The sequence below is a fragment of the Salvelinus alpinus genome, chromosome 33, assembly GCF_045679555.1.
Source record: "Salvelinus alpinus chromosome 33, SLU_Salpinus.1, whole genome shotgun sequence".
Taxonomy (NCBI): Eukaryota; Metazoa; Chordata; class Actinopteri; order Salmoniformes; family Salmonidae; genus Salvelinus; species Salvelinus alpinus.
In genome coordinates, this window is record NC_092118.1 from 2,138,301 (window position 1) to 2,150,683 (window position 12,383).

At 42.7% G+C, this 12,383-nt stretch overlaps 1 protein-coding gene across 1 annotated transcript in view; it reads left to right on the forward strand.

The window, feature by feature from the left end:
* The window catches only part of LOC139562913 (MAM domain-containing glycosylphosphatidylinositol anchor protein 1), a 407,306-nt gene that overhangs the window by 332,080 nt on the left and 62,843 nt on the right, over nt 1-12,383 (forward strand). Inside the window, exons 13-15 of the mRNA XM_071381072.1 lie at nt 10,223-10,418; nt 10,597-10,620; nt 11,713-11,865. Of these exons, the coding sequence (XP_071237173.1) occupies nt 10,223-10,418; nt 10,597-10,620; nt 11,713-11,865 (373 nt within the window). The remainder of the gene's footprint in view (nt 1-10,222; nt 10,419-10,596; nt 10,621-11,712; nt 11,866-12,383) is intronic.

The window sequence follows — 12,383 nt, forward strand, 5'->3', positions numbered from 1 at the left end:
GGTAAGAAGGCTAATTAGATGGCTATTTTTTCTGTAAAGCGATTTGAGTGGCGAATCACATTGTGAAAATAAATAGATATTCTTAATTCATGAAATGGTTTCCTTTTGTCCAAATGTTGAATAGACATGCATACAAATTAATTAATGCAGGCAAGGGGAATAGTAACAATAGCCAAATAAAAAGTATTACCACTCAAAAACTATCCAATGAATGGATGTTATATGGCGGGTAACGCATCAGGTCTTGGAACAATTCTATGCGGGTGGTTCGGGTTGCGGGAAAAAAAATATGTTCTGATGTCGGGTATCAAGTGGGGTTCTCAATTGATGTGGCCGGTGTGTGGCGGGTGCAGCTCCAAAAAACAGACCAGTGCAGGACTCTACATTGATGCTATAACCCACCTGCTATGAATCCGAGTCTAAACACACTTTCTGTCTGGTGTGGGAGTAGTGTCTGTAAGTTTAAGTCCACTGACAAATGTTCCCCCTGAGCCCAATCCATCTGTCCACTGTCTTGAAGGGTGTGTGTGTGTTGTGTGTGTGTGAGTGTGTATGGCATCTGTGAGTGGCTGCATCCCCCTGCGTTCAGACACATCGATCCCTCGTCTGCTAACCACATGCTGACCAAAGGGTGCGTGCGTGTGTTTGCATGCATGTGTGTATTTGTCTGTCCCTGCTCATCTGTCCCTGCTCTTAACTGTCAAGTGCTCAGAATTGCCGGGATGGCACATTCCCACAGCACACACCCACCTCTAAGCAGTTATCCATAAACAAACACAATAACAGATGGAAAAGACATGCTTTAAAATACTGTCATATACATCCATGTACATAATACATTCACATTATGTTCATATGATTGTGCATATACTGTGCAGTGCATAACAATGTTTATATTGATAAATATACAAATAATCAACTCATATGTACACATCCACACACCTAGTTAGATGTGGTCAGGGCCGGTTCTGGACGTGCAGAACATCCTTATGAATCTAAGCATGGCACTTTCAAAAGTTACCTTTCCACCCAGACAGAGGCTCTACTGACACAGAAAAATGTAAGCTTCAACTGCTGGCTACTCGTCCGTTGTATAACCCAACAACAGAAGTGCTTCCCTAAAAGCTGCCTGGGTTTAAACAAACATCTTCTGTTTTCAGAAAGAGAAAAGCTCAATTAATAGGGGCAGAATATTATAGGCTACAGTTCAGCTTCAGATTGTCATAGAGAGGAATCAATATATCCCCATATGCATCGGAGTCACGTCTTTCGCGGGCATTTCAGAGCTTGTTTCTACCGTAAGGCATCACCGAGTTAAGCATTGTTTATAGAACGCTTGCTATAATCTGGATACGTTTTATGTATTTATTTCAAAATATAAAGCAAACAATAGATATCCTTTTTGTCCCTTTATTTAACAAAGGGTATGTGATACCCTCACTCAATACGAGCCCTGGTCGTAGTCAAACACACCAAGCCCTTCCCAGACACGGAGGTATTTAATCAGTGCGTGCGACAGTATTGGAGTATTTGGCTATACCGACATCTATGGACAGGATAATTGTGTCTGTCAAACAGGTAGGCTGAACACTTATTGTTTGGAAGATGAAGAAATAAGCTCCAATTATATATGTACTTCTATGTTTATGCCTATAATAATGTTTGGTGCACGCGTGCACATATAGGAGGTCCCTTACCAGGCAGAAGGGAATGTTACTTTAACCCCTGCATTGCAGAGTTACAATGTTGCTATCACTATGCAACCTACTACCTATAGTAGGAAAACGAGTTTCTTATTAATAATATCCCACCTGTTATCACACATGGCACGACCCTATAATTATTACAATTACAATAAAAATAACACTTTTATATAACATATTTAACATATATTTTAATATTCCTGTAGAACTGTAAAACAGAGTAAGATCATTTGAACTTTGGAATCAACCGCTGTCATAAATGCATGGCGGGCCTCGTTTCGGTGGAGCAGTGTAAAATAACCTTTATGTCAATGACCCAGCCTTAACGAATGTTGTTTATTTACATATCGAATTTGATTGTCCAACGTCAGTTTCAAAATGTATTTATTTTGTCTCCACCTAGAGGTGCCTCTTTCCTCTGCTGTGGTGCTGAATTGCATTCGGTGATGTTTCCTCTTGGTAGCTGTCCATGGTCCTGAAATCAAATCATCTGAGTTTGCTTGGACACCAGCCTTATCTCCAGCTCCTTCCACCTCTGGAAACTATCTAGGAGGTCATGCGACTTCTCATACGAGCTGAGGAGGTGGCACAGATTCTTCCAGTCCTTGGTTCCATCCCTGACCAGCGCAGATTTGCACTCGTGTGAAAAAAGTTTGCAGCAAAAACAGAAGGCTGCATCGTTTTGCTTGGAATAGACAAGCCTTGGTCTCCACTCTCTCCCCATTCGCCATCCTCCTATTGCAGAGGGCCACCGACAACTTTCGTTGCCCCTCCTCTCTTGGGAAATTCCCCTCCTTATCCTGATGTGGCCCTGCCTGCACTAACATATACCGTAAAGATCCATTCATACGCACTACCGGTCAAACGTTTTAGAACACCTGCTCATTCAAGGGTTTTTCTTTATTTTTACAATTTTCTACATTGTAGAAAATTAGTGAAGACATCAGAACTATGAAGTAACACACATGGAATCATGTAGTAACCCAAAAAAGTGGTAAACAATATATATTTTATATTGGAGATTATTCAAATAGCCAACCCTGACCTCAACCAGTTTGGTTGAGGTCTGGGGATTGTGGAGGCCAGGTCATCTGATGCAGCTCTCCATCAGGTGTGTTGAGTCATTGTCCTGTTGAAAAACAAATGGGTGGGGCCGGGAACTGCAACAATGTCATGAGCTGGTGGCTGGTGTGCCGCGGGCGGTGTAGTAGCCGATCAGGGGCGCCGGAGGGCGGCAGCCATTTGTCAAAATGACGCCCCAAATTGAAGTGGTGACCTAATCTTGCCTAATGGGAGGGCCGGCCCTGACTGTGATCCCGTGTGGCTCAGTCGGTAGAGCATGGCTCTTGCAATGCTAAGTGTCATGAGTTTGATTCCTGCTAGGGCCACCCATATGAAAAATGTATGCATGACTGCAAGTCGCTTTATGATAAAAGCCTCGACTAAATGGCATAAACCTTATATCTCTATTATCTTGTTCTAAGTGATGCACACCTAGCTAAAAGGATCTACCCTTTTTTTTTTTTTTTTTGCCTGAAATGACTACGTTAGCTCAACCGTCCCGTGGAAGGGACACCTGTCCTGAAGAAGTTTTAAATGACAACACAATGTGATTCAATGCGTCAGATTTGACCCTCTGAAATGTATGTTTTAATAAAATGAATCAATGTAATAAAATACATGAAGTAAGCCTAATATATAGTGACTTGGGAAAGTTTCCCGACCCCTTTAGTTACGTTACAGCTTTATTCTAAAATTGATTAAATCGTTTTTTTCCTCATCAATCTACACACAATACCCCATAATGACAAACCAAAAACAGTTTATTAAAATAAAAAATGGTAATATCACATTTATGTAAGTATTCAGACCCTTTACTCAGTACTTTGTCAAAGCATCTTTGGCAGCTCTGTCAGGTTGAATGTGGAGCGCTGCTGCACAGCTATTTTCAGGTCTCTCCAGAGATCGATCGGGTTCAAGTCTGGGCTCTGGCTGGGCCACTAAAAGACGTTCAGAGACTTGTCTCGAAGCCACTCCAGCGTTATCTTGGCTGTTTGCTTAGGGTTGTTGTCCCATCTCCACAGAGGAACTCTAGAGCTCTGTCAGAGTGTCGATTGAGTTCTTGGTCACCTACCTGACCAAGGCCCTTCTCCCCCGATTGCTCAGTTCCAAACTTCTTCCATTGAAGAATTATGGAGGCCACTGTGTTCTTGGGGACCTTCAATGATGCAGAAATGTTTAAGTACCCTTCCTCAGATTTGTGCATCAACACAATCCTGTCTCGTAGCTCTACGGACAATTCCTTAAACCTCATACCTTGGTTTTTGATCTGACATGCACTGTCAACTGTGGGACCTTATATAGACAGAGGTGGGCCTTTCCAAATCATATCCAATCAATTGAATTTACCACAGGTGGAATGCAATCAAGTTGTAGAAACATCTCAAGGATGATCATTGGAAACAGGATGCACCGAGCTCAATTTTGAGTCTCATAACAAAGGGTCTAAATTCTTATGTAAATAAGGTATTTCTGTTTTTAAATCTTAATACATTATTACATAAATTGTATTTATTTAAACAGTTTTAGAATAAGGCTCTAAACTAACAAAATGTGGAAAAAGTAAAGGCGTCTAAATACTTTCCAAAGGCAGTGTACCTAGTGTTGATACAGTAGCTTCATGCACTCAAATGTTCATGCAAGCTCTGGAACATGAGGAAGCTAATGTTCGAAAGTGTGTGTGTGTGTGTGTGTGTGTGTGTGTGTGTGTGTGTGTGTGTGTGTGTGTGTGTGTGTGTGTGTGTGTGTGTGTGTGTGTGTGTGTGTGTGTGTGTGTGTGTGTGTGATTTGAACTCTGCTCTCAACCAGATGTTCTCTAGGCGGGCATGAATCTGCGCAAACACTCACATACACACACACTAATGGCATGTACTAGAGATATAGAGTGGTGTACACATTACAAAGAGAGTGTGCATACACCCACACACACCCACACTAACACACACACACACACCTTTACCAGTGTTGGTGTGTTAGTTTGAAGTGATGTGCCTAATGCGTTGCCGTGGCCTTGTTCCTTAATGCCGGGGTCTCATAGCTGGCCTTTATCATGATACATAATTACATTTATAACAAATGTGTTTGACCCCACCGTGGGGGTTAACTGTTTGTGTGTGTTTGTGTGTGTGTGTGTGTGGCATCTGTGAGTGGCTGCATCCCCCCTGGATTCAGAGACATCGATCCCTCGCAAAACAGTGCCACTAGCTGCCCCGGCCGCATTTGTTATTGTTTTGAGGAGATGAGCATCCAGCATCATGGTAAACAAAATCGTAGTACATACTCAAATCAAATTGTATTTGTCACATGCGCCGAATACAACATGTGTAGGCCTTACAGTGAAGTGTTTACTTACAAAAATGGAATTTTAAGAAAATACCTGAAAATAAAGTTAGAAAAAATAATAATAAATTATTAAAGAGCAGCAGTAAATAACAATAACGGGGCTATATACAGGGGGTACCGGTACAGAGTCAATGTGCAGGGGCACCGGTGTCGAGGGAATATATACATGTAGGTAGAGTTAAAGTGACTATGTATGCATAGATAATAACAGAGAGTAGCAGCAGCGTAGAAGAGGGGGGGGCAATGGAAATAGTCTGGATAGCCATTTGATTAGATGTTCAGGAGTCTTATGGCTTGGGGGTAGAAGCTGTTTAGCAGCCTCTTGGACCTAGACTTGGCGCTCCGGTACCACTTGCCGTGCGGTAGCAGAGAGAACAGTCTATGACTAGAATGGCTGGATTCTTTGCAAATTTTAGGATCTTCCTTTGACACAGACTGATATAGAGGTCCTGGATGGCAGGAAGCTTGGCCCAGGTGATGTACTTGGCCGTACGCACTACCTTCTGTAGTGCCTTGCGGTCGGAGGCCGAGCAGTTGCCATAACAGGCAGTGATGCAACTCGTCAGGATGCTCTCGATGGTGCAGCTGTTACTCTTGAGGATCTGAGGACCCATGCCAAATATTTTCAGTCTGCGGAGGGGGAATAGGTTTTTCGTGCCCTCTTCGTGTGCTTGGACCATGTTAGTTTGTTGGTGATGTGGACGCCAAGGAACTTGAAGCTCTCAACCTGCTCCACTACAGCCCCGTAGATGAGAATGGGGGCGTGCTCGGTCCTCCTTTTCCTGTAGTCCACAATCATCTCCTTTGTCTTGATCACGTTGAGCGAGAGGTTCTTGTTCTTGCACCACACGGTCAGGTCTCTGATCTCCTCCCTATAGGCTGTCTCATTGTTGTCGGTGATCAGGCCTACCACTGTTGTGTCATCTGCAAACTTGATGATGGTGTTGGAGTCGTGCCTGGCTGTGCAGTCATGAGTGAACAGGGAGTACAGGAGGGGACTGAGCACGCACCCCTGAGGGGCCCCCGTGTTGAGGATCACCATGGCGGATGTGTAGTTACCTACCCATACGACCTGGGGCGGCCCGTCAGGAAGTCCAGGATCCAGTTGCAGAGGGAGGTGGTCCCAGGGTCCATAGCTTAGTGATGAGCTTTGAGGGCACTCTGGTGTTGAACGCTGAGCTGTAGTTATTGAATAGCATTCTCCAATAGGTGTTCTTTTTGTCCAGGTGTGAAAGGGCAGTGTGGAGTGCAATAGAGATTGCATCCTCTGTGGATCTGTTTGGGCGGTATGCAAATTGAAGTGGGTTTGGGGTTTCTGGGATAATGGTGTTGTGAGCCCTGGTCAGCCTTTCAAAGCATTTCATGGCTACAGACGTGAGTGCTATGGGTCGGTAGTCATTTAGGCAGGTTACCTTAGTGCTATTGTGCACAGGGACTATGGTGGTCTGCTTGAAACATGTTGGTATTACAGACTCAGACAGGGAAAGGTTGAAAATGTCAGTGAAGACACTTGCCAGTTGTTCAGTTCATGCTCAGAGCACACGTCCTGGTTATCCATCTGGCCCTGCGGCCTTGTGAATATTGACCTGTTTAAAGTCTTACTCACATCGGCTGCTGAGAGTGTGATCACACAGTCATCCGGAACAGCTGATGCACTCATGCATGTTTCAGTGTTACTTGCCTCGAAAGCGAGCATAGAAGTTATTTAGCTCGTCTGGTAGGCTCGTGTCACTGGGCAGCTCTCAGCTGTAGTACGGAGCCGGTGTAGTACGATTCGATCTTAGTTCTGTATTGTCGCTTTGCCTGTTTGATGTTTTGTCGGAGGGAATAGCGGGATTTCTTATAAGCTTCCGGGTTAGAGTCCTGCTCCTTGAAAGCGGCAGCTCTACCCTTTAGCTCATTGCGAATGTTGCCTGTAATCCATGGCTTCTGGTTGGGGTATGTACGTACGGTCACTGTTGGACAGACATCATCGATGCACTTATTGATGAAGCCAGTGACTGATGTTGTGAACTCCTCAATGCCATCGGAAGAATCGCGGAACATATTCCAGTCTGTGCTAGCAAAACAGTCCAGCAGTTTAGTATCAGCTTCATCTTACCACTTTTTTATAGACCGAGTCACTGGTGCTTCCTGCTTTCATTTTTGCTTGTAAGCAGGAATCAGGAGGATAGAATTATGGTCATATTTGCCAAATGGAGGGCGAGGCAGAGCTTTGTACGCATTTCTGTGTGTGGAGTAAAGGTCGTCTAGAGTTTTTTCCCTTTGGTTGCACATTTAACATGCTGATAGAAATTTGGTAAAACTGATTTAAGTTTCCCTGCATTAAAGTCCCCGGGCCACCAAGAGCGGATAAGCGTTTTCCTGTTTGCTTATGGCAGTATACATCTCATTGAGTGTGGTGGTATGTAGACAGCTACGAAAAATACAGATAAACTCTCTAGGTGTATTGTGTGGTCTAAAGCTTATTATGAGATGCTCTACTTCAGTCCAGCAAAACCTCAAGACTTCCTTAGATATCATGCACCAACTGTTGCTGACAATATATACATAGGCCCCCACCCCATGTCTTACCAGAGGCTGCTGTTCTATCCTACCCGATACAGTGTATATCCCGCCAGCTGTGTCGTCGTTCTGCCACGACTCTGTGAAACATAAGATTACAGTTTTTAATGTCCCGTTGGTATGATATATGTGTTTTCAGTTCATCCCATCTCCTTTCCAGCGATTGAACGTTAGCTAACAGTACGAATGGCAAAGGCAGATTAGCCACTTGTCGCCTGATCCTCACAAGGCACCCCGATCTCGTTCCGCAAAATCTCAGTTTCTTTCTCCAGCGAATGAAGGGGATGAGGGCCTATTCGGGTGTTTGTAGTATATCTTTCCCGTCCGACTCATTAAAGAAAAAGTATTTGTCGAATTCGAGTTGAGTCATCGCTGTTCTGATGTCCAGAAGCTCTTTTCGGTCATAAGAGACGGTTGCAGCAACATTATGTACAAAATAAGTTACAAACATTGCCAAAAAACAAACAAAATAGCACGGTTGGTTAAGAGCCAATAAAATGGCAGCCTTCCTCTCTGGCGCCATCTATCAAATTTCAATTCAAACTTTGTTGTTCTATCACGCGTGCAATGATGTGCAGTGATGTCCCTGTGAAAAAAACTGTGTTTGTTGTTGTAATATCGGAAATGGACGTGGCAGGTTCACCGCTATGGATTCCAGCTTTAAGGAGGATATACACAAAACATTAGGAACACCTGCTCTTTCCATAACATAGACTGCTGACCAGGTGAATTCATGTAAAAGCTATGATCTTTTATTGATGTCACTCGTTAAATCCGCTTCAGTCATTATAGATGACGGGGAGGTGACTGGTTAAAGACGGCTTTTTAAGCCTTGAGATAATTGCGACATGGATTGTGTATGTGTGCATTTCAGAGGGTTAATGGGCAAGACAAAATATGTTTAAGTGCCCTCGAACGGGGTATGGTAGTAGGTGCCAGGCGCACCGGTTTGAGTGTGTCAAGAACTGTAATACTGCTGGGTTTTTCACGCTCAACAGTTGCCCGTGTGTTTCAACAATGTTCCACCACTCAAAGGACATCCATCGAACTTGACAACTGTGGGAAGCATTGGAGTCAACATTGGCCAGATTCTCTGTGGAACGCTTTCGACACCTTGTATAGTCCAGGGCAGAAGGGGATGCAACTCAATATTAGGAAAGTGTTTCCAATGTTTTCTAGACTCAGTGAATTATTGTCAAGTATTCAGGATTGCAGGGATGCCACACTCCCACAGCCACCCCTACAGATGTAGGATCTTGATTTGAACCCATTTGCTACATCAAGAAAATAATCTTGCAGCGACAGGAAATGTTAATTATTATGTGGAATATAATTGATGGACATTTTTTGTAGGGGTTGATGCATTTTTTCATTAGTGCAAATCAAGTGTGACATTTTAAAGTGGAAATTATAAACTTTAGAATGCTTTTTAAACCTCAAATACACTACAAATTAGCATTTACTGCCGTGCAGGAAAATTCGCAGCAATAAAAGAGGTCTCAAATTAAGATCCTATATTTGTAAGTACTTAAACAAGCACAACAACACATGGACAAAGACATGCATTAACAAACTGTCATATACAGTACTTCCACGTACATAATACATTGACATTACGTTCATATGATTATGCATATACTGTGCAATGCATATTGAGAAATATAAACATAATTAACTAACATGTGTATGTGCACACACATAATTAACTGTGGTCCTGTGTGGCTCATTCAGTAGAGCATGGCTCTTGCAATGCCAAGGGTCATGGGTTTGATTCCTACTGGGGCCACCCATGGGGAAAAATGTATGCATGCATGACTGAACGTCATTTTGTACCTCGGCTAAATGGCAAAACATTATTCTGTATTATTTTGTTCTAAGTGACGCACACCTAGCTTAAATGACAGCACAATATGTGATTCAATATATCATATTTGACCCCTTGAAATGTATGTTTTAATAAAATGAATAAATGCAATAAAATTACATGAAATAAGCCTTTCAGACCCTGAAACATGAGGATGCTAACATTTGTGTGTGTGTGTCAAATCTGACTTTATTTGTCACATGCTTCATAAATAACAGTTGTAGACTAACAGTGAATTGCTTACTTATGAGTTCTTTTCCAACAATGCAGAGTTAAAGATATACTTTTGAATGAAAATTGAAATAGTGACACGAGGAATAGATACACAGTGAATAACAAATAACTATAACGAGTAAAAATAAGAAGTGAAGATGCTGGAGGAAACAGCTACCAAAGTATCTATATCCACAGTAAAACGAGTCGATATAACCTGAAAGGCCGCTCAGCAAAGAAGAAGCCACTGCTCCAAAATCACCATTAAAAAAGCCAGACTACAGTTTGCAACTGCACATGAGGACAAAGATGGTACTTTTTGGAGAAATGTCCTCTGGTCTGATGAAACAACAACCCCTAACATAGCCCTTTTCCTTGTGTGGACAGTCTCTCTCTCTCTCTCCCTCTCTCTCTCTCGTTGGGTCCCATTTCTCACCATTCCCCTCTTTTCTATCCCTCTCTCTGTTTCCCCCAGATTAAGCAGAATGACAAGATGAACCAGATGAACATGTTCTCCAAGCAGATTGACAAGAAGGAGCCCGTGAAGGGCGGCCTCATGTCCTACACCCTGACTGACCTGAAGATCCCCGTCTCCTATGAGATCCGCCTGGCCCCCATCACCACCTACAGCACCGGAGACTATGTCAGTCGCACCATCCAGTACTCAGAGCGTGAGTAGTAACTTGCTTGCGCCTGGAGCCAAAGTGGCCACTCTGATGATACTAATAATAATAATCAATAACTGACCAAGTAGGCCCTTTTTGTGTTCATTTTGGCATTTATTTTGAGTGCTACTACAGTTATGTAAAAGGATATAGTGATAATCTATGTGTATTTACTTTTTTACAGCCTACATTTACCCAAGACCTTCAGGTAAGAATATCTTTATTTCTTACCCCCCCATTTTCTTTCACTCTTCCTTTTTTTTCCCCCACTTCGCCTTCTCTCTGTTTCTCTCATCTCGTCAGGCAATTTGGTTCAATTACGCCTTGCACCGCCGCTCAGGCAGGGGAAGTGGAGAGTGACGCCAAACGAGCGCAATTAAAATCACATTTTCTCCAACCACGCAGATTGGAGAACAACAGAAAACAAATTGAGGAAGTGCACGTACGTCGCTGAGTGGGACATGAATCATAATAGATTATGTTTCTGTGATAACACCAATGTGAATGGGGTACAGGCTTCATCCCAAATCCCCTATTTAGTGCGTTACATTTGACAAGGGCCCTGTTCAAAAGTAGTGCACTATGTAGGGAATATGGTGCAAATTTGGAATGTACCTACAGTCAACGGCTGACAGTGTGTGGCTAGCGTAATTTGTATGAGTATGTGTTTGTGTGAGCGTGTGTGCCTGTTTAACATGTAGCAGTGTTAACGCTTTTGATGGGTATTATTGCTGTAGAGCATAAATGGAGTGCCTAATTGCAATGTATCATAGTCATTGTCAATCACATTCCATTGACAATGCTTAGTGAATACCACAGCCAGCAGTGGCTATGTGTAATGGGTTGAAATTGATGTGATGGTTGTGGTAGGTAGGAACCTTGTGGAAAAGTTGGAGGATAGTATTACGTTTTAGTTAGTTTGGGTGATTCAGAGATGAAGCAAACAGAGAATTGTTACTGGAATGCAAAGAGGTTCTTGAAGTGATTCACTGGTCATTTTAAAACTTCAAACTTTGTCTCTCCTCTCACTCTCCCCACCTATATAATATTTTATTTTGTCCTTTCTTTTCATACCCTCTCTCCCTCTTTTTCACCATGTCTTGGTAATGTGTCGCAATTTTGTCTCTCTTCTCTCTTTGATCCCTCACTCTTCCCTATTTCCTCTGCCTCTTTTTCCTCTCTTCTTTGTGTATCTGTCGCTATCAATGTTATTGCTCATCCTCTTCAACCTCTGTATTCTCGCTCTTTCTATATCCCCTTCGCTCTCACACTCTCTCTATCTCTCTCTCTCTCTCAACAGACCACGTCTGTGGCTTTGAGGACGAGCGCATCTGTGGTTTCTCCCAGGACCGGGGCGACAAGTTTGATTGGACTAGACAGAACCACCTGACCCAGAACCCCAAGCGCTCGTCCAATACCGGCCCAGAGATGGACAGGAGTGGAAACAAAGAAGGTATGTTACTGGAATGTACACACATTCCTTTAAACCTTTACTTAATACCCATCCGGGATCCGGGATCCTCCTCATCAAAAAAGCTGACTAGCATAGCCTAGGGGTATCATATAATATAATTTTCATGAAATCACAAGTCCAATACAGCAAATGAAAGATAAACATCTTGTGAATCCAGCCATTATTTCCGATTTTTTAAAATGTTTTACAGCGAAAACACAATATGTATTTCTATTAGCTAACCACAATAGCCAAACACACAACCGCATATTTTCACCATGTTTCCACCGCATAGGTAGCTTTCACAAAACCGACAAAATAGAGATACAATTAGTCACTAACCAAGAAACAACTTCATCAGATGACAGTCTTATAACATGTTATACAATACATTTATGTTTTATTCGAAAATGTGCATATTTGAGGTATAAATCATAGTTTTACATTGCAGCCACAATCACAAATAGCACCAAAGCAGCCAGAATAATTACAGAGAGCAACGTGAAATATATAAATAC